A 21,210-nucleotide genomic window follows, 5' to 3' on the forward strand; every position below is an offset into this window, starting at 1 on the left:
TATTTTAGGCATTAACTTCACCTGTTTAATAATTGTTAATGAGGCTATTACTTATTTGCACACGTTTACTTAGACACTTACATATCACCAAAGAGCTAATAATATCCCATTGCATAACCATTGCACAATATCTCAATAAAATATGTAAGGGTTACTGTATTGAGCAACTTGTTTCTTTAACATATAGTAAACCCTGACAAAGGCTGATCAGGACACCGGTGCAAAACGGAAGAGTTTTCTATCACATTGAAGGGGTGTATACTGTAATAACTGGCTGGACAGTATTAGTTGCATTTTTGCCTTACTGTATATTTGCATTGTGGGGTACAACCAATAGACTAGTTTACAAATTAAATCTAAGCAAGAAATCTGAACAATTAATATTTATTTATAAATGTCCACTTCTACAAACTGTCTCTGCAGGGAACATCCACATCAGACATGTTTGTGTCTCCAGTCGGATGGACTAGGAACATGATCCCATCTGCTGCATTTCTGGGGAGACAACTGTCAGAAAAATAGAACTCTCAAGTATGCTTCAGTCTAACATGTTTAGGAATAAAAAAAACTGTGTTAGAAATTATTCTTTGTATGAAAGTTTAAATTAAAATAATTCCTAGCACTGGGATTTACTTAATTCTGAAATTCTGAAAAAAAAGATGAATCTGTTTGTATGATCAATAATTACATTTAAATAATATTTTTGAATTAATATACTGATTGTATTATATTAATACATTTGAGTTGCTTTTAATTTCTTCATGGGAAGTCATACACTACAGAATCCAAACTAAGATTTATTGAAGAAATGTAATTATAACCTACTGTCACTTGAAGATCCCTGTTTATTTCCTAGAGAAAATAATACATTTTTGTTTTAATAAATGTGACAAAATGTGACACTCTGCAAACTATTCCAAATCATCATACAGCTTACTTCAGATAAGCTTGTGTACAAATATTTACAGTTTTTGAATGCATAACCATTCCTCCCTTATTACTTGAAGATGACAAAAACTCTGTAATAATGAATGTCAAGATCACTGACTGTATTTGGTTAAAGATGTGACTGTTAAAATTTTTACATTTACTGTATAACGTAAATTAAAAAATATCTTCTTTAACTTCTATTTCACTTCATGAAAAGAATAATGAGAATACAGTAACCTCCTGTGAGCTCGTATTCATCTTATTCAGTGCTGACTGGTGATGCTGACTGTCCTTTAATTCTTGATTCTCTTTTTCCGACTTTGGAGAATTTCCTTCATTCTGCTGTAATGTATGTGAGAGTTAATCTCTATTATAATGAATGTGAAATTCCAGTGCACTGAGGTTATATCTTGACGTTATATCTATAACAAAATATTGGATATATTGTTAAATTGAACTCAAAAATGTTTTATAACTGTATGATGTTATCGCTCTAAAGACTTAACGAAAAGAATAAAAAACTAAAATAACCTCCTGTGAACTCGTATTCATCTTATTTGCTGCTGACTGGTGATGCTGACTTTCCTTTGATTCTTGATTCTCTTTTTCCAGCTGTGGAGAATTTCCTTTATTCTGCTGTAAAGTATGTGAGAGTTAATCTCTATTATAATGAATGTGAAATTCCAGTGCACTGAGGTTATATCTTGACGTTATATCTATAACAAAATATTGCATATATTGGTAAATTGATCTCAAAAATATTTTACCACTCTATGATGTAAATTCTTTAAACACTTCATGAAAACAATAATACAAATACAGTAACCTCCTGTGAGCTGGAATCCATCTTATTCGTTGCTGACTGGTGATGCTGACTGTCCTTTAATTCTTGATTCTCTTTTTCCGACTTTGGAGAATTTCCTTCATTCTGCTGTAATGTATGTGAGAGTTAATCTCTATTATAATGAATGTGAAATTCCAGTGCACTGAGGTTATATCTTGACGTTATATCTATAACAAAATATTGGATATATTGTTAAATTGAACTCAAAAATGTTTTATAACTGTATGATGTTATCGCTCTAAAGACTTAACGAAAAGAATAAAAAACTAAAATAACCTCCTGTGAACTCGTATTCATCTTATTTGCTGCTGACTGGTGATGCTGACTTTCCTTTGATTCTTGATTCTCTTTTTCCAGCTGTGGAGAATTTCCTTTATTCTGCTGTAAAGTATGTGAGAGTTAATCTCTATTATAATGAATGTGAAATTCCAGTGCACTGAGGTTATATCTTGACGTTATATCTATAACAAAATATTGCATATATTGGTAAATTGATCTCAAAAATATTTTACCACTCTATGATGTAAATTCTTTAAACACTTCATGAAAACAATAATACAAATACAGTAACCTCCTGTGAGCTGGAATCCATCTTATTCGTTGCTGACTGGTGATGCTGACTGTACTTTGATTCTTGATTCTCTTTTTCCGACTGTGGAGAATTTCCTCCATTCTGCTGTAAAGTATGTGAGAGTTAATCTCTATTATAATGAATGTGAAATTCCAGCGTGCTTACTTTATATTTTACCGTTATACCTTGAACAAAATATTGAATATATTGGTGAGTTGAACTCAAAAATGTCTTATAAATCTATGATGTAATTGCTCTAAAGTCTTGATGAAAAAAAAATTCAGTAACCTCCTGTAAACTCGAATTCATCTTATTCGCTGCTGACTGCTGATGCTGACTGTCCTTTGATTCTTGATTCTCTTTTTCCGACTGTGGACAATTTCCTCCATTCTGCTGTAAAGTATGTGAGAGTTAATCTCTATTATAATGAATGTGTAATTCCAGTGCACTGACTTTATATTTTACTGTTATTTCTATAACAAAATATTGCATATATTGGTAAATTGAACTCAAAAATGTCTTGCCACTCTATGATGTAAATTCTCTAAACACTTCATGAAAACAATAATAAAAATACAGTAACCTCCTGTGAGCTCGAATCCATCTTATTCGCTGCTGACTGGTGATGCTGACTGTCTTCTGATTCTTGATTCTCTTTTTCCGACTGTGGACAATTTCCTCCATTCTGCTGTAAAGTATGTGAGAGTTAATCTCTATTATAACGAATGTGAAATTCCAGCGTGCTTACTTTATATTTTACCGTTATACCTTGAACAAAATATTGAATATATTGGTGAGTTGAACTCAAAAATGTCTTATAAATCTATGATGTAATTGCTCTAAAGTCTTGATGAAAAAAAAATTCAGTAACCTCCTGTAAACTCGAATTCATCTTATTCGCTGCTGACTGCTGATGCTGACTGTCCTTTGATTCTTGATTCTCTTTTTCCGACTGTGGACAATTTCCTCCATTCTGCTGTAAAGTATGTGAGAGTTAATCTCTATTATAATGAATGTGTAATTCCAGTGCACTGACTTTATATTTTACTGTTATTTCTATAACAAAATATTGCATATATTGGTAAATTGAACTCAAAAATGTCTTGCCACTCTATGATGTAAATTCTCTAAACACTTCATGAAAACAATAATAAAAATACAGTAACCTCCTGTGAGCTCGAATCCATCTTATTCGCTGCTGACTGGTGATGCTGACTGTCTTCTGATTCTTGATTCTCTTTTTCCGACTGTGGACAATTTCCTCCATTCTGCTGTAAAGTATGTGAGAGTTAATCTCTATTATAACGAATGTGAAATTCCAGCGTGCTTACTTTATATTTTACCGTTATATCTATAACAAAATATTGCATATATTGGTGAATTGAACTCAAAAATGTCTTATAACTCCATGATGTAATCGCTCTAAAGACTTGATGAAAAAAAATACAGTAACCTCCTGTAAACTCAAATTCATCTTTTTCGTTGCTGACTGGTGATGCTGACTGTCTTCTGATTCTTGATTCTCTTTTTCCGACTGTGGACAATTTCCTCCATTCTGCTGTAAAGTATGTGAGAGTTAATCTCTATTATAACGAATGTGAAATTCCAGCGTGCTTACTTTATATTTTACCGTTATATCTATAACAAAATATTGCATATATTGGTGAATTTAACTCAAAAATGTCTTATAACTCCATGATGTAATCGCTCTAAAGACTTGATGAAAAAAAATACAGTAACCTCCTGTAAACTCAAATTCATCTTTTTCGTTGCTGACTGGTGATGCTGACTTTCCTTTGATTCTTGATTGTCTTTTTCCAGCTGTGGAGAATTTTCTTCATTCTGCTGTAATGTATGTGAGAGTTAAACTTTTTATTATGATGAATGTGAAACTCCAGTACACTGACTTTATATTTGTGAAACTCCAGTACACTGACTTTATATTTGACTGTTATATCTATAACAAAATATTGCATGTATTGGTAATTTGATCTCAAAAAATTTCTAATAACTCCATGATGTAAATTCTCTAAAGACATCATGAAAAGAATAATAAAACTACAATAACCTCCTGTGAACTCGTATTCATCTTATTCGCTGCTAACTGGTGATGCTGACTGTCCTTTGATTCTTGATTCTCTTTTTCCAGCTGTGGAGAATTTCCTCCATTCTGCTGTTGTATGTGAGAGTTAATCTCTATTATTATGAATGTGAAATTCCAGTGCGCTGACTTAATATTTTACCGTTATATCTATAACAAAATATTGTATATATTGGTAAATTGAACTAAAAAATGTCTTATAACTCTATGATGTTATCGCTCTAAAGACTTGATGAAAAGAATAATAATACTAAAATAACCTCCTGTGAACTCGTATTCATCTTATTCGCTGCTGACTGGTGATGCTGACTGTCCTTTGATTCTTGAGTCTTCTTTTCCACCTTCTGCTGTAAAGTATGTGAGAGTTAAACTTTTTTATTACAATGAATGTTACTTTATTTTGTTATAGATATTGCGGTTAAATATATTGCATATATTTTTAACTTTAATTGAAAAACATCTTCTATAACTCTTAGATGGGATTTCTTTAAACACTTCCTGACAAGATTAATAAAAACCTGTAAAATCCTGTAAATTTATATAATTTGTCCACAATTTTGAAAACACATATTGTTGATGACAAAGAAACATATCAGGCCTAAACACAGCATATATATATTTTTCTTACAGTTGTGAAACGACTCATGGGTGAGTTATTGATGATAGAATTTTAATTCTAAAGTGAACTATCCTTTCAACAATCAAAAATGTTTGAAATCCAAGACCTATGAACCATAAACAGGCTGTAACATATATCAAGTTCATTGCAACTTCGCAAGTTTATGGATTATGTTTTTTAACAAGTTAAACAAACCAAGATTTTTATTTTATGGATGCAAAATCCCCAATATTACTCATAATTACTTTAAAGTACAAACAACATTAGGTCTAACAGTGTGGAGAAGTGTATGAGTGCTGTGAATCGATTAATTAATAAATATTTGAATCGCACATTTTTTCAAAATGAATAGCACATAACATTACTGTTTTAAAAGACACTTTTAGATTCTAATGATTTAACATTTAATCTCCAAATTAATGAAGAAGTAAAATAAAGCCAGTATCTGCCATTAGGAGCCCAAAATCCAAAGTAGCCGGCAAATGCGTAAGAGTAACGGCAACTTCTTGAATCTCCATAGTGGAAAACTGCTCAAAAAGGCACCTTGGATGTTGATTACACTTAAAGGGTTAGTTCACCCTAAAAATGAAAATTGTGTTATAATTTACGTACCCTCGAGTTGTTTTAAATCAGTATACATTTCTTTGTTCTGATGAACACAGAGGGAAATAGCACAATATTGTGCAAAACTCTACATTCAATTCAACATACGAATGAATACTTCCCTTTGTTTGTCTCTTTACCTCAGAGGGTAAAAAAGTATTTAAGCAAAGAAGAAGTACTTCAGTTTTAATATTTAAAAAGTTAAAAACACAAGGGTACATATACTTGAAAACAATATAGCAAAAATGTACACGTTTTACTTAACGTTACACATACATTCAACAACATTGTCAAAATGATCCGTCTTCACAAAAACATCTAAAAACTAAGTATTATGAATTCAGGCCAGTAGTTGGCGATGTCACTCTGTAATGAAGCACTACAGTAGGCTATATGACCGCACATGCATACCCAGGTTTACTCAAAAGCACTGTTAGATGATTTTTGTCTGCATTAGACGTAGTGATGCAGTAAATCTACTCTTTACATTGAGTAGTACAAACACAATCCTGTAGTCAGCCATTATTGTTTTGGTTATTCTCATGCATACTTAAAGACTGAACATATAATACATGTGGGCATGACATCAACATTTTTCACAGGCCCGAGACACCGTGGCCATGTAAATAAACAGCTAAAGTGCAAAAGTGCTTTTTTGTTTCAACTGGTGTCATATAAATGTACCCTTAAACATTCCATCTATTGTTTTTGAGTTCTTTACAACTGTTTCACAGCTCTCTCAGGATTATGTTTTGTAAAATAGATTTTGCCTTTTCTAATTTAAACTGAAAAAAAAGTGTTTTTTCTCACCTTAGATTGACCAAACCACCCTGTCCAGAAATATGATGAGTGGTCTATTTCAAATAAAGACAGTTTAAAAGTTATAAGTGTGTAACTGCTCAAAAGGTAATATCACATGAACACAAATGTTTGTAATTTACAACAAAAGTGACTTTAAACTACCTTGCCGTCGACATGCTTTGATACCTTTCTTCTCCCCCTGCAAAATAATGGCAACGTGCGCTATTAGTAAACAGTAGCTTTCTTAAAATGATACATTTTAGACAGTTTTCATAGTATATGGCTTGTTAAATACCTGCTGTATTAACCAGTTCACAACTTTGTCGATTGCATCATCATTTTTCTGACACTTCAGTAATCCTGTGTCTTCATAGAACAGACAGTCCACTGTCAGTATATCTGTCCTGTTGACACATCTGCTGCTGTCTGGTACAGTTTTCTCTGGGTCAAATGTGTGATGTAGCACCACTAGCACCACCATCTTTGAGACTGTTTAAAGAAATTAAACAATTTAGAAAAATGTGTTTAAATCCTTTAGAAATGTGTCACCTTGTTTCAGAACATTCAATTTTTTTACATGTTTGAAAACTGTGTGATTTGTGACAACCTGTAGAGAAATAGATTTTTTTCATCGCTGCCTCAATATCAGTTCCAGCTCGAGAAACAATAGGACAGAAAACCAAAACAATGTCACTCTCATCCACTGTATGACCATTCTTCAGATCTTGAATTTGGTTTATCAGAGTGTCAATTAATCCCTTGTGTGAGTTGTTTGTTTTTCCAGCCAAAATTGGGAACAATTTGAGCCCCCCTGGAAAATGAATTAAAGTAAAACAGTCATAACTACAAAAAAGGATCAAATGAAACATCTTAATATTACATTAATTTAAAATGAAGTTGTGTTTAGTATCCATTTCTTATACAGGTATGGTATGTTAATGAGAATTTAAATTAATGAAATTCTTATATTTCTTTATGATTCACTTAGAAGTGTTGTGGAGGAGGAGTCAACCTGATCCATGTTAATCCACAAGTAAAGATTACTGAACATAATTAAACTAACATTCATTTTATGAGCCCAGTCATACAATAAAGACTTACCTGCACTGAGTGTAAAGTTCCCAATTTTCCATCTCTCACTTGCATTCACTTTCATTCTGCAGACACACAAAAAGTGTTGTGAAATTCAAAGCATTTGCATTAAAAAAGGTGTTTGAAAAGGAAAATATATAAGAGCATTTAATGCAACTTTTTAAACTGACCTTTGTACTCTGTGGAAGGTTCTGATTTTGACCTAGGTTGAATAAACAAAAAATGAAGATTTAAATCTTGTTTTACTATTACAGTTTTTATTGCTTACAGTTAAAATTACAATGCCAACTTAAAAATGCAAAGTAAAGTTCTCTACGATAGACACAAAACTCAAGACTAACAGTTTTTGTTTTTCATTTGGAAAGTTTACTTATTTTTCTTCATCCCAAAGTCAGTGGGTTTTTTAATGATTTTTTGATAAATGCCTGAAATATGAGAGGTATGCGGTTAAGATAATAATAATACATTTTTATACAACATACGACGTAAAACACATCAATAACACTTCACTCATGCTTCAGTTTGTCTTAAAAAAGTGTTAACAAGTTGTTACATGGGACTTCAGACATTATCATGCTCAAAAAAGATGCAACATGTGTACAATTCCTAGAAATGTGGATTAAGAGTTTTCCACAGACTTTATCAGTGAAAATAATTATAATTCATTTTAAAATAGTTTTTTTAAAAGAGAAGCTTGCAGTGGTGACTTTGATTTAGTGTTTTCAAACATTGATAACAGAACAAGGATAGCTTTTAATTTCTGACAACCTTTTTCAGGCTTTAAAAATCATAAACTTTTATTTGTGAAGACTATCTTGATAGACAAAATGTGTCTCAAACTTTTGTAAAAACTTTTTTGAGCATGATATTGCCATTTCTGTCAAGGGAAGAACTGCACTAACTTCCAGATTGAGATAGTTTTGAATAAGTGTTTCCTTTTAGGGCTGCAACTAACGATTATTTTAATAATCGATTAATCTGTAAATAATTTTTTCGATTAATCGATGAATCGGATAAAAACAAAAACCAAGAAAAGCATTCTTTTCCAACCCTTTATTCAAAAACAGAACTAAAATATTTAGAAAGTGCACAAGCATGTTGCTCCTTGAACATCCCTGAGCTGTTATAATAATAATAAAATCAAATAAAAATGGACTAACACAAAAAACATACACATGTATGCTTTACATCTGCCAAATATACAGACTTTTTTTAAATAAAAGTGCCACCTGTGCTGCCAGAACAATAAATAATTTATAAAAACTAAAGAACAATACAAATCAGAAAACTTAACAGGATTTGTTTGAATGTAAGAACTTGTTTTCTACACTACACTGCAGACAGACACTCGCAGATGCACTGTAAAAAATATCTACTTGGTTCTACTTAAAATCATAAGTTAAGCAGCTGCCTCAAAATTTCAAGTAAAAACAAAATGGATTAATGAATTGTTTTAACTCATTATTTTAAGTGTTGTTAAACTGCGAATTGCCTTCTGTGAGTCAACATGACTATACCATTATTGTTGTTTCAACTTTGCTATGCAAGTTCAAAATAAAGTGAACTCATTAATGAGCATTCTGTTCACTTATCCCCATTAGTGGGTTCAACTTAGTCATTTAAATTAAGTAATGTCTTTGAATTAGGGTATCAAGTTAAGATGATCTAAAAGAGCGTCTTGTTTTAACTTAACAATTAATTCTAAAAACACAAATTTGAGTACAAAAGTTTTTTTTTATTAAAACCAATGTTAAGCCAATACAAGCTATACATAAACACTTCAATCATGAAATCATCTCAAAATTGTAATCAATACCAAACTTCAGTTGGCTGTGGGTCACATAATGAGGCTAAGATAAATAGAAGGGTTTCGTGTGAGCTTACACTATGAGGGGGTATCCCAAGCAGACTCCACAAGTATTTCTCAGTGTGTGTATAGAAGGTGGATGATGGGAAGTGTTTCCTGCAGTTGTCTGCAGTGCCTGTTGTCAATCAAGAAGTTGGTCATGCTGAATCTAGGCTAGATAGACCAATAGACACATACAGCAGTATAGATATCTATATTCAGCACCTCCAAAAAAAAAAAAATCACTGCCTGTCATCTAAGTTGTTTATCATTGTTATTGTTGTGTGACCTAATGAGGTTAAGTTGACTGATGATTACTGCAGGAAACCTCTCACCTTCTATATGCACGTGCACACCCCTCTGCTTGTCATATGCCCATTAGGTCACCCAAAGCTGTACTGAACACTATTCATATTAACCCAAAAGAAAATAAATTCTTTTAAAAGCATTAGCTTTTTTCCTTACAACACTGAAATATTGAACAGGTTTTAAATATTAACATTTAAAAAAACTTAATCTCACAGATCCAGCTAACTTATACCAAAAGCTGTGCTGAACCCCAAACACAAACAAATCTAAAACTTCAGACTGCAGCTGGTTGTTTACAAATATTTGAAACTTGAATACAGTATACTTTTGACCCCATTATTTGAACAATATTCAGAATTAAATGTTTTCAGTCCAACAAAAAAATCAGGGCTCCTCTCCTGTTTGCTTAAGTGCTTTTGCCTTCAAATTTGGAACGCATGTCAACAGAAAAAAATGAATTCCAATCCTATTCTCAGGTGGGGCATGGTTTACAAATTATATCTCAGGAGCTTGTTTCGGATGCCGTGGACTCTGGCAGAGGCTTGATCTGGTTTGATCTTCATCACTACCCTCTGAAGGAACTCAAAGGAATACTTCATGGCTCGTGGATACTCAAGGTTAACGCAGTAGATGATCCCCAAAAGCATGGCAAAGCTGGATGGCACATCCTTGAAGTTGTGAAGCACAAAAGTCTCCTCAACCACAACTGCCACATTGAAGACCTCACGTGGAAAGGCATCCTGGTTGTCACCTTCATGGCCTATCAACAGGCCAAGTTGCATCCCCTCCATGGCTGCAGCCAGAGTCTCACCATGGGCCTTGAAAAGCAGAAAAAAAAAAATAGTGTGAATGTTTGGGTCAAGATGTACATGCTCTGCAAAGCTATTTAAGTCTCAGTGATCATAAACCTTGTTTTCAGGCTAATAAAATAGTCTTCTTGGGCTTTCAGTTGTGAGTGTGCATGTTTGTAGGTGCAATATTGGAACGTTACTGCAAGGGTGAAAACTTCAGTGTCCTCTCAGATCTGGGAAAGTGTATGTTGCACTGGGTCCTCTCCCCATCACTATTCTACCCCTCCTTTCTCCTCCCCCAACATTGCTCTACCCCTCCCTCCTCCCATCACCACTATTCCACCCAACCCTCGTCCTCCCCATCACTATTCTGCCCCTCACTTCTCCTTGCATCATCACCATTATGCTGCCACAGGACTTTATCAACACCCATGAGTGTATCTAATGCAATCTCTTTGTTAAAGGTTGTCTGTGTGTGTGTGTGTGTGTGTGTGTGTGTGTGCGCACACAAGTGTATATGTGGGTGGGTACGTTCATTTATAGGCTGTTATGCATGACAGAAAAAGGTCTTACGTCACACATCCTGATGATGTCTGATGGCTCTTCTCTTAGATAGTGTGGCAGACCCAGCAGAGCAGCAATCCTTCTCCTGTCGTTTGTGTCCTACAAGACAAAAATAAGCAGTGTTGAGATTTTATTGCAAACATCTGGTGCCCAATTTTACAATTCTCAGCTCGTCTACTCACATCTTTCTTCAGACAGTCCAAAATGGCTTTCAGTGCAGGCATCTTTGCCGACTTGGTCGCAGCTTCGTACACTTCCAGCAGTCGTGGTGCCAGGTCGTCAAGTCCATCGAGGAACGACTCGAGAAGGTCTATGCTTACGACTCTTTTGAACTCTGTCCGAACCTGAGAAGACAAAAAGGTTAAGAAATTAGAGAAAAGATTTTCAAAGCATAGAGTCATAATTTAGTAAGCTAAGGTTGTCTGTTGTCAAAGGCTTTCATCCACTCAGTAATACCAAAGTCTCTTTAATCATAGGCTGAGTGTTGTCTATTGTTATACCTGTCTCTCACAGAACATGGCCGGCCATCTAGCTATGACATCCCCAATGAGAGGTTGATCCCCTACGATCTCCTTTCTGCGCTTGGAGAACGTGGCAGACATCAGCTCATCTATCTGCTGGTGATCTGGGTCTTTTTTGAGCACTTCCACCTGAATTGGATTGCACAAGCGCAAAGGACACATAAGACAAAATAGTAGGCTTCACAGACACAAAAGCAAAGTGTAGGTAGTTAGTATAACATAGGCAGGTATGTATGCAGTAATATTAGACAGGTATGATGTGTATGTGCATGTGTGTGTATGATGTACCTCCATCAACATCCGCTTTTCTTCCATGTCTTCATCACTTAGTCCTTCAGGGGGATCTGGACAGAAGTGGACCTCGCCCTTCTTTGACTTCTTCATACGTGGTCCCTTGGCTTCTTCTCCTTTCCTTTTGTTGACCCTCACCTCTGGGCATCCAGCTGCACTTAACTTCTGTCGATAGTTTCCGAGCTTAAACTTCAGGCTGTGGAACCAGCCGTACCAACCCTTTCCAGACCCTGGCTCTTTTAGACTGGGATGCTTCTCCACAAGCGCTTTCGCAACATTCTCATAGTGTTGCCTCTCAGGATAAGGACTAATCTTTGACATGCTGTCTGCAAGTGTGTCCAGGATATCAGATTTCATACCTTTAGGAATCACCAGCACAGATCCATCTTTTGCATATCTTCCATTTGCTTCTTGCAGCGTGAGTTCAACATCATGCGAGAACTCTGGAATCGGGAAGGGCTCAGGCCAGTGCTGGGAGTCAGATTCCCCACTACTGAGAGATGGAAGGCTGGCTGAATCCAATGTGGAATCCGAGCAAGCTGCATCAGCTGTGAACAACACTTTCAATGTTGCTCTCTCCTCAGGAAGGTCTCGGATGTCGGTCAAATTGGTCAGCTGATCCTTGAACGCAGGGTCCTCAAATTGTAAAATAAATCCACCTCTCAGGCCAAGGTTTGCACGCAACACCTGGCACAGTGCATCAACACTAGGGGGGGTGATTTCGATGGAAAGGCGCCTGATATCCATATCAGAGAGGACAACTCGCAGCAGCATCGTGGATCACTTCGGCCTGAAATTGGAGAAGAAAAAAGGTTTAATTCATTGTATACATACAAACAAATTGTTACTACAGAAACGATTTGGAAAACACTTCAAGAGGGTTAATTCTTTTGGATCAGGGTAGAAATACACAAACTTACAGCAGCCTTAATTCAGCAAGAATGTTCTAGGAGTGGTTAACAGGCGACCCTGGACAAGGTATGACACAAGTGGCATGTAGTCATTGAGATCCTCTGGTTTCACCAAGAGACACTCAGCAGGACTTTTCTTCACAAGATGGTAACTCCTCAAATGCTCCACATAGTAAGTCAAAAAAGGTTCAACGAAGAAACAAACATGACCATCCAGCACAATGCATATTTCCAAAATCCTTCCGAAGTTGGGTAGTCCACTTGTACTTCCAACAGAAAGTATCATTCCCTTTGAATACTGCGTTCCATTTAAGAAGACATTAGGGGTCAGTCCAACTGTGTCAACATCACTGAATCTATTCAAGATTGCTAGTCTAAGACCACCATCTAAGACTCCCAGGCACACATCTGTCACTTTTGCTGTCTCAATCTCAGGCTTGAAAATGCTGGGCATTTCAAGATAATATGCAAGCATAAGTTGGTGTCTTGAGGCAAGGGTAAGCAGAATATTTTTAAAGTTATTGGCATCACGCACTACCTTCTTAAAGAAAGAATGCTTAGCCTCAAACCTGATTGTCCAACACTCTATTAAGGGTCCAAATCTTTGAATAAGGCAAGGATAATGTTCAATAAAGTGATGTTTGGGGCGCAATTTGTAATCCGGGAAAACTGTCAGTAGCAACTGTCTATGATCCGATATTTTGGACTGCAAATAACACAGCGAGTCTTCAGTGTGATATGGAGTCGCTAAGAGCTCAACCAAGTCTTTCAGCTCAAGGATTACTTCCCATGTTTGATTCCCTTCTGGAACACGGTGGCCGATGATGAGGGTAAGGAAACGCACAAGACTCCAATTTTCGTGGCCGTTACCACCTACAGTTCCACTCTTTTTAAAAGTTGAAAGAATTTTCTGAGGACAATTTCTCTTATCCGAGAATTTAAAAGGGAAGCTCTGTATTTCACTATTAAGCTCTTCTAATGTGAAATACTTCTTTGAAATCAAATCTGCAAGGCACAGACTTAGTTCTACAGGCACAATCCCTTCCAGCACATCGTGTAAAAAATCAGGTGGAAAGCCTGTGCATGTGTGAAAACCTGTCAGGCTGTTGAGAGGGCAGTCTCGTTTCACACCATCAACAGATGCAAGGTCCGTCTGCTTCAAGACATTTACAGCTTCATCAAATGATTCTGGTGACCTTAAAACAAAGTTCCCAGTTCTAACATCACACGTTTGTATGTCTCGACGACTAGCTAGACAAAACCTACAGAACTTCTCAACATTGAAAGACTCTTGGAATCCACCTAAGGAATGTGCTGCCAAGTTGTCAGCAGCAACGAACAAGATGGTGCCTTTAACATTACACCCTAGTTTCTCTACAAACACACCTAGTGTTTCAAGACATTTAATATCTTCAATCAGTGGCTTCAAAACCATAAATCCTGACATGCTCAGCCTTGCACAGTAAAGCAAGGTAGATTGACGACAATGTTGACTTGTATCTAGAGGGTAAATTGCCAATAACCCAATACACACCACAGATTTTATGTTTTTTTTTTGATGTGCCCAAGGGATTGCAGATTTCAAAGTCATCAATATACAAAGTAATAGCTACACTTAGTTCTTGACCTGAGAGGATTCCATTCGATTTATAGAAGTCACCATCCAGAAAAGACTTGTAGTAGCCAGACTGTTCAACAGGTTTGTTTTTCCCCAGTGCTTGCAGTACCTCTTCTTTTTTAAGAAGATATGAAAGTAACTTTAGAATAGGGAAATAGATAACAGTATGAAACTTTTCTTGTCTGTTCAAAAGATATCCGACAGGTTCAATGACACTAAAGTTCTTTTTGTAATATAACTGTCTTTTGTAGTCTGTGCCTAAAGATCCTTCTCTTGAAAGGAAATTAAGTGGGTTAGCACTTTGAAATAATTCGGTCAAGGATGTCAAACATTCCTCAGATGTGCAATTATGCTTCTCCAAAACATTCTCAATTGACTCCCTAGTTATTTGTCCAGCACATTTTCCAATATCAAACAAATCATCCACAATTTCTTGAATCGCAGACTTTGACACATGAAGGACGGCTTGCAGTCGAAGGAAAAGGGATGCAATTCTGCGCTCAACTGACTTCTGTGTAGGCTGAGAGTCAGGTTCAGTCACTGAAACATCTGGTGACTCTAAATCAAAGTTATCCTGTTCATCATTGACAGAAGCTTGACTTTGACAATGGATAATAAATTCAGGTTTGAAATTATTGAATGTAGAAGGCTGATGATATCGGCTTCTGTGAGCAGTAAAAGTTGAGGCTACTCTAGATGTAAAACAGCACCCCACAAATGGGCAATTCACAGTCTCTCTTTTTATCAAATGTCTCTTTAAATGAAGAAAATAATGTTTGATATTGCTTGGCGCTGAAAAAGTACAAAGTTCACAACGAAGTCTAGCAATGGGACTGGTTCCTTGTTTGTGGTCCGTCAAATGTTTTAAAAGTTCCACATGGGATTGAAAGACGGTAAGACAATTCGGGTAAATACAACTAAAACCTGTTCTTCCACGTCCATGCTTGTCCTTGTAATGATTCACTATAGTCTTTTCAATGTATGTTTCAAAACTTACAAGTCCACTTCATCAAATGAGTAGCTGAGCCTGGTAAATCATAAAACACCTGAAACACACAAAACAGAAAAAAAAGTTTTAGCTGCCAAGTGATGTGAATTGCAAAAATGAACAAGAGCACATTTCTAATTAAGTCTAACTAACAAATTGGATATATGAATTGTTGGATTGCTCTTTAGCACTAGCTAACGCGACCGATGTTATGTAATAAATATAAAGTTCAAAAGAACAGCATTTATATAAAATAGAACTAACAATATAAGTGTCTTTACTGTAACTTTTGATCTGTTTAACTCATCCTTGATAAATAAAAGTATTGATACATCTTATTTCTTTCCCCAAAAATAAAATAAAAATTCTTACTGACACCAAACTTTTGAACGGTAGTGTTTAATGTTACAAAAGCTTTAGATTTCAGATAAATGCTTAGATTTCAGATAAATGCTGGTAGATTTCAGATAACGCTTTATCAACCGTCTCTGACTGAACTAAAAGACTGAACTGCTAGTTTTCTAGCTAACGTTAACGGTCGCTGAAACGTGCCTTGCTTAAATGACATCACAGTTGTAGCACAGCACATACCACGTTATTGGTTTCATCAATGCACATTCTTAATATCTACAAAACACAAACACTTACCAATAGCGAACTTGTTCATGCCAACACGACTCGTCTTATCTGACAGGAAAAATGAGGCACCAGGCCGATTGAAGTTCGTTTGCTTGTTGGCGCGTAAATTTGTTCGTCTGTAGTCCCCCGCACATGCGCAAAGAGCTGTCCTCCACTCAATACAACACGCCAAAGACTTGTAGCCCACTCAATTTAAAATGGCAAGTTCATTCAAACACCTGGAATTTGTGATTCATTGAAGTAACTTATGAACCTAAATTGGAAGATTGAAAACTCAAACAATTGAGTTGAAATTTCATAACACATTATTTTATGTCTGAGTTAATGACATATATAAGTTATAACTTTTTGATCAGATCATTTTTTACAGTGTGCACACACTCGCAGACGCACACACTTTTGCAGACGCACACACTGACAAACACTGACACACACACACACTCTCTCTCAAATTCACTTGAAGCTTATTCATTCAATTATTACCATCATTGTAGTAAGTGCAAGCTTCATTTATACACCACATTTTAACAAAGCTTAAGATGACCAAGAGCTATAAAAGAACTTTAAAATTAAATTAAAAAGTACAACACACACAAATATATTTGTCAATAATAACCTATATGGGAGAAAGCACAGAATATACACTGCAAAAATTGCTTTTCTAACTTAGTAGTTTTGTCCTGTTGTCAGTCCAAATTTAAAAAAAAATCTTATATCAAGAAACATGTACTAGACACATGAAAAAGCATAAGAAATTATCTCTTGTTTTCTGAAAAAACACCTCAAATTAAGTGATTGTTTGCTTAAAGCAAGAAAAATTATCTGCCAATGGGGTACAAAAATAATCTTAATGAGATCTAATTTCAAACAGAAGTTTTAAGCATCAATCAATTTTCTTGTCTAGTAATCTTGATTTAAGATTTTTTAGATATTTGGACTGGAAATTAGACAAAATTACCAAGGAAGTTTTGCAGTGTAGCTATACATGACAACAGATTGATAAATGAATGGTCCAAAAAAGGTGAGTGAATAAAAACGTGTCTTTAGTCTTACAATGCAAAGCGCAAAGTAACTACACCACCCCTGATTATACTGTTATTAACGAGCTAATGCTAACTTGTGATGCTTGTCAATCTGGATAACGAGTAAACATCCGCACCGGGGACATTACGTTCTTCACTTCGAAACGGAACAAAAGTAGGATTCTGTAATGACTGAACCTGCTGTTGAACTCCCTTCCTCCTCATCACAGACTCAAACATGTTTGAGTTTCAGGTGCTGGATCATTGCCGCGTTGCTCCCGCCATGTCGCGTTTGCATATTTTGTAGTTAACACAGTTTTTCTGTTAATTTAGTGTGAAATGCTCCCGCACCTATGATGACTTGGGTCGCGGGGATTTCTCTGCCTCAAAGTCATGTATCTTTCCTCCGCTCGTTTTTTTATTTTTGCTCCGCCCTGTATATGAGGCGCCGAACTCTGCTAGCATCAGTGCGCGAGAGAGACCGAGTGTGTTTACTTCGCTCCGCGCTCAAATAAAGTTTTTTTTAATAACCAAACGTCTCCGCGTCGCGCGACACAACGAATCGATAATGAAATTCGTTGACAACTTTTTTACTAATCGATTTTTATCGATTTTATCGATTCGTTGTTGCAGCCCTATTTCCTTTTGAAAGAGACTCTGGTATGGCATGTTGTATGCGTTATGTTTCAACAAAATATGCAGAAAAGGAGCAATACAGTTGTTTTAGAAATTGCATATAAATATTTTGAATGAATATAAATATTTTGCACCTATAAACATTTCTGCCTTTACATTACCTTATTTAGTTTGAACAGGCCAACATCAAATCCAATAGTTTTGCAGTTCTACCACAGACCCAGGGCCAGCCAAAGTGACTAGTTGTTATGATATTTAGTGAAGAGAAGCAGGAACTAATGACATTTACAGCTATTAGGGACTTGAGCATACGGTGTGAAGCAACAATACGGAGCATACGGTGTGACGGCCAACTGTCAGCTTGTTGTGTAAACTTCTCGCAACTCTGACTGTTCCTGTTGTAATGTCTGCATCTCCTCGACCGGCCACACCCCCTACGTCAGCGCTCACACTACGGATTACCCGATCCCTGTCACCGGACTTTTAACGGACTACACTTCCCCTTATGCCACACTACCCATAAGCCATCTTTGATTTCTTCGCCACCTGCACCTGATTACCCGGACACTATTTAAGCTTGTTAGTTTTCTTGTCTCATTGTTTGGTCTTAACATCACCTGCACTCTGTTTACCCATGTCTTGATCCTGTGGATTATTAGTCGTAGGCCTACCTGATCTGTGCTATGTACCCCAATATAGCAGTTTATCACTTCAGTTTTTGCCTGTATTCACAACTTGACCAGTCTCTGGTAAACTTTGTTTCGGTTTACGTTTTTTTTTTGGCTTTATCCTTGTTTCGGGATAAACCTTTCTTGAGCACTAATTATTCTGTGTTTTTCCAACCACTCTTTACCTTCACGAGACTCCGGGGTGTTAAGAGTCTGTTAGCCCCTGCATGACACCTGTAGCTCAACTGGTGGAGCATCCCATGAAAAACACACTGCACTGTGGGTTGTTTTGGACAAAAGCATCTGCAATTTACTTAAACAATGTATAATGCTACTTTAGTTTGTGGTGAAATGCCATTATAAAAAGAAGTCTTGATGCTCTTTAAAACTATAACCCTTTATTATTGCTGTTTATACAGTAATTTTACTAGTACTGCAGTCACTGAACCCTTGGTCTTGTGGCTTATCAGGATCTGTTGTACTATGAAGTTTATTTGACAAAGCTTTTGTAATCAAAACCTCCCCTCGGACATCATGCCAAATATTCTCTTATCATTGATCTTTTCTGATTACATGTTAATATGAACTTGTGAAGTTTAAAGATTAAACTCCTCAAGCAATTGCACACACAGCTCTTCAACAATGGAATTTTGAGCTTGTGTGATTATATAAATACCCAATTTTGTCTTTTATACCAGTAATTTCTGACCTGAATGTTGGACCAGCTGCTGTTTCAAACGTGCAATTTCACTGTCCCTTTCCACCAGTTGACAGTTTAAGAGATCTATCTTGTTTTTTGCCTTTTGCAGTTGTTCACAAAGACTTTCTTTTTCTTGAAGATCATCTATTTCCTTGTGTTCGCATTTTGATTTCAGCTCTGAAAGCATACATACAAACACAGATATAAGATCAAACATGTTATGAGTATTAGGCATTAAAGTAGAGAAAACATAAAAGTACCAAATGAGAATTCTACAACAAACTGAAAAATTTATATTTTACTTAATTGAGGTTAAATCATGCCTTGTTCTGTAGATTAGGATTTTCAAAGTGAGGTCTGGTGACGCCTAGTGGTCTTTGAAATCATTCGCTACAAATTATTAAAGTGCTGTATTATTATAGCACATAAGAGACTTTAAATTAATAATCATTTGGATAATAATCCAAATTCAGGTTAGTCAATCCCTGTTGCAGATTATATTTAAGAAGAGGTATTTAAACCTACCTTGACATGGCGGTGGACTGACACTGATATTATTGTCCTGCAGAGAAAAAATTCATCATGAGCTTAATAAGGTCATCAGTAACATGTTACTCAAATCATCATTTACTCACTCACCGTGACTGACTTTCTTTTTTCTGCAGAACACCAAAAGATATTTTGAAGAATGTTAACATTAACCCCCCACTGACTTCCATTGTATAGACACAAAATCACCTAGACATTTCTTAAAATATCTTCTATTGTGTTCCACAGAAGACAAAGACATGGTTATGAATGACATCAATTATGAGAATTTTTATCTTGGGTGAACAACCTCTTTCTAATATTAATCATCAAATCAAAAAATGAATTTAGCTGGGTATTAAAGAACATTTTTGAAATATAACCTTGCATCTTTAATACTAAGAGTCATGCATGGTCAAAAAATGTAATTAACGTTTGAAATTAAACTTTGTTGGTTAACTTGTAATTAGATTTAGAGACTATAGCCTGGATTTCACAGACAGGGTCACATATATCTTTCGAACTTACCACAATGTTCTGTGTGTCCTGAAGTTGTCCTGGAACTTAAGATAAAATCTAAATTAAACAGCTGTTATGAACATGGTATGTCCTTAAAATTCAGAGTTAAATATTATTATGTACAGAATAAACTACTGAACATAATTAAGACGTACAGAAGACGAAAACATCCATGTGAGAAGTGTGGAAAAGACGTTGGTTTCAACAACATTTTAAAGCCTATATTTTATTTTATTTCAATGAACAAAAATATTTTAATAGCTTTTGCATAATAATAACAATAACCCTATCAAAACTGTAATCAGAGTTTGAAGCACTACACGAAAGGCCATTAAGTTAAATTGGTTTAAACTGGTTACAACATTGACCAATCTTATACCCACTACTTAGTTTTAATAGAAGCATCACAGTAGAATAAAACTGATAACTTTTCAAGCAATAGAGCTGAAATGTTTGTGGGTCACTCTAAATATAAACACATAATGCTATTTTGAAGTGTAAAACAAAGTCTAATCAGGAACTTACTCGGTTCATCTTCTATTTTCCTGCCCTAAACAGAAAGAGAACACATTGAGAGAACAAAATGACTCATCCAATTTCACTTTAACCCAGCTGGGTTGCCTTTTGGGCTGTTTTCATGCCAGCAAAGATGTACTTGATGATCTGACGTTCCATTGATTTTAATTTCGAGGTAACTGTTAATATTACACTAGGGCATGTTTGAAATAAAATGTAGCTTCTGTTTTTACAAAGCTTTTTATAATGTTAAAAAACTATGACAAATATAAAAATGCTCTGTACTACAAGTTGTCAAGAAAGGCCACCCCATTATTCCCAAAATAACCACCAGGTGGTGCCAAAACACTTTGGTTCCCTACCAGCAAAACACAAAACATTTTTTTCCTCTTCTGTTAAGTCCTGGGGCCCGTTTCAATAAGGAAGTTCAACCAACACCGAGTTAAAATCTGAACTATGAGTTGATTTACTCAGAGAATCGCTACTCTGAGTTTTCAGTTTCAGACCAGCTGATTTGAGTTAGTTCAATCAACCCTGAGTAAGTTCACTCTAGGTTACGCGCGTGTAGCATGGCGATGAAAA

The 21,210-nt window shown here is 35.6% G+C and overlaps 2 protein-coding genes and 1 long non-coding RNA gene across 5 annotated transcripts; all 3 read right to left on the reverse strand.

Annotated features, from left to right (window-relative positions):
- Window positions 1–368: 368 nt before the first annotated feature.
- On the reverse strand, window positions 369–7,602 carry LOC130420221 (uncharacterized protein DDB_G0290301-like). Its single transcript, XM_056747396.1, has 15 exons — window positions 7,571–7,602; window positions 7,077–7,280; window positions 6,765–6,958; window positions 6,632–6,668; window positions 6,479–6,522; window positions 4,707–4,793; window positions 4,414–4,518; window positions 4,086–4,190; window positions 3,799–3,903; window positions 2,346–2,450; window positions 2,051–2,155; window positions 1,757–1,861; window positions 1,462–1,566; window positions 1,168–1,272; window positions 369–507 (listed from the first exon to the last, which is right to left on the reverse strand). The coding sequence occupies exons 2-15, from the start codon at window positions 7,099–7,101 to the stop codon at window positions 436–438; spliced, it is 1,299 nt and encodes a 432-aa protein (XP_056603374.1). The 5' UTR covers window positions 7,102–7,280; window positions 7,571–7,602; the 3' UTR covers window positions 369–435.
- A 129-nt stretch (window positions 7,603–7,731) lies between these two features.
- On the reverse strand, window positions 7,732–19,628 carry LOC130420223 (uncharacterized). Its single transcript, XR_008906593.1, has 3 exons — window positions 19,591–19,628; window positions 19,075–19,242; window positions 7,732–7,763 (listed from the first exon to the last, which is right to left on the reverse strand). It is a non-coding gene; the product is annotated as an uncharacterized LOC130420223 (long non-coding RNA).
- LOC130420222 (uncharacterized) lies at window positions 9,337–16,434 on the reverse strand. 3 transcript variants are annotated; one of them, XM_056747399.1, is made up of 7 exons: window positions 16,049–16,434; window positions 15,410–15,458; window positions 11,881–12,673; window positions 11,572–11,721; window positions 11,254–11,415; window positions 11,081–11,170; window positions 9,337–10,534 (listed from the first exon to the last, which is right to left on the reverse strand). In XM_056747399.1, exons 3-7 carry the CDS (start codon window positions 12,655–12,657, stop codon window positions 10,205–10,207), a joined length of 1,509 nt encoding a protein of 502 aa, XP_056603377.1. In that variant the 5' UTR covers window positions 12,658–12,673; window positions 15,410–15,458; window positions 16,049–16,434; the 3' UTR covers window positions 9,337–10,204. The 3 variants fall into 3 exon arrangements, with proteins under 3 accessions (XP_056603377.1, XP_056603376.1, XP_056603375.1); XM_056747398.1 differs by having other exon boundaries at window positions 9,338–10,534; window positions 12,804–15,458; XM_056747397.1 differs by lacking the exons at window positions 9,337–10,534; window positions 11,081–11,170; window positions 11,254–11,415; window positions 11,572–11,721; window positions 11,881–12,673 and having other exon boundaries at window positions 12,809–15,458.
- Window positions 19,629–21,210: the final 1,582 nt, after the last annotated feature.

This window comes from Triplophysa dalaica, chromosome 4 (genome assembly GCF_015846415.1).
Source record: "Triplophysa dalaica isolate WHDGS20190420 chromosome 4, ASM1584641v1, whole genome shotgun sequence".
In the NCBI taxonomy this organism is placed as follows: domain Eukaryota; kingdom Metazoa; phylum Chordata; class Actinopteri; order Cypriniformes; family Nemacheilidae; genus Triplophysa; species Triplophysa dalaica.

Coding starts and splice junctions, on each gene's coding strand:
- LOC130420222 (XM_056747397.1), bottom strand. CDS start 14,385: ATGACTTTGAAATCTGCAATCCCTTGGGCACATCAAAAAAAAAACATA.
- LOC130420221 (XM_056747396.1), bottom strand. CDS start 7,101: ATGAAAAAAATCTATTTCTCTACAG. Junction 4,519..4,706: donor TGAATACGAGTTCACAGGAG/GTTATTTTAGTA, acceptor CACATACAACAG/CAGAATGGAGGAAATTCTCC. Junction 3,904..4,085: donor TGAATTTGAGTTTACAGGAG/GTTACTGTATTT, acceptor CATACTTTACAG/CAGAATGGAGGAAATTGTCC.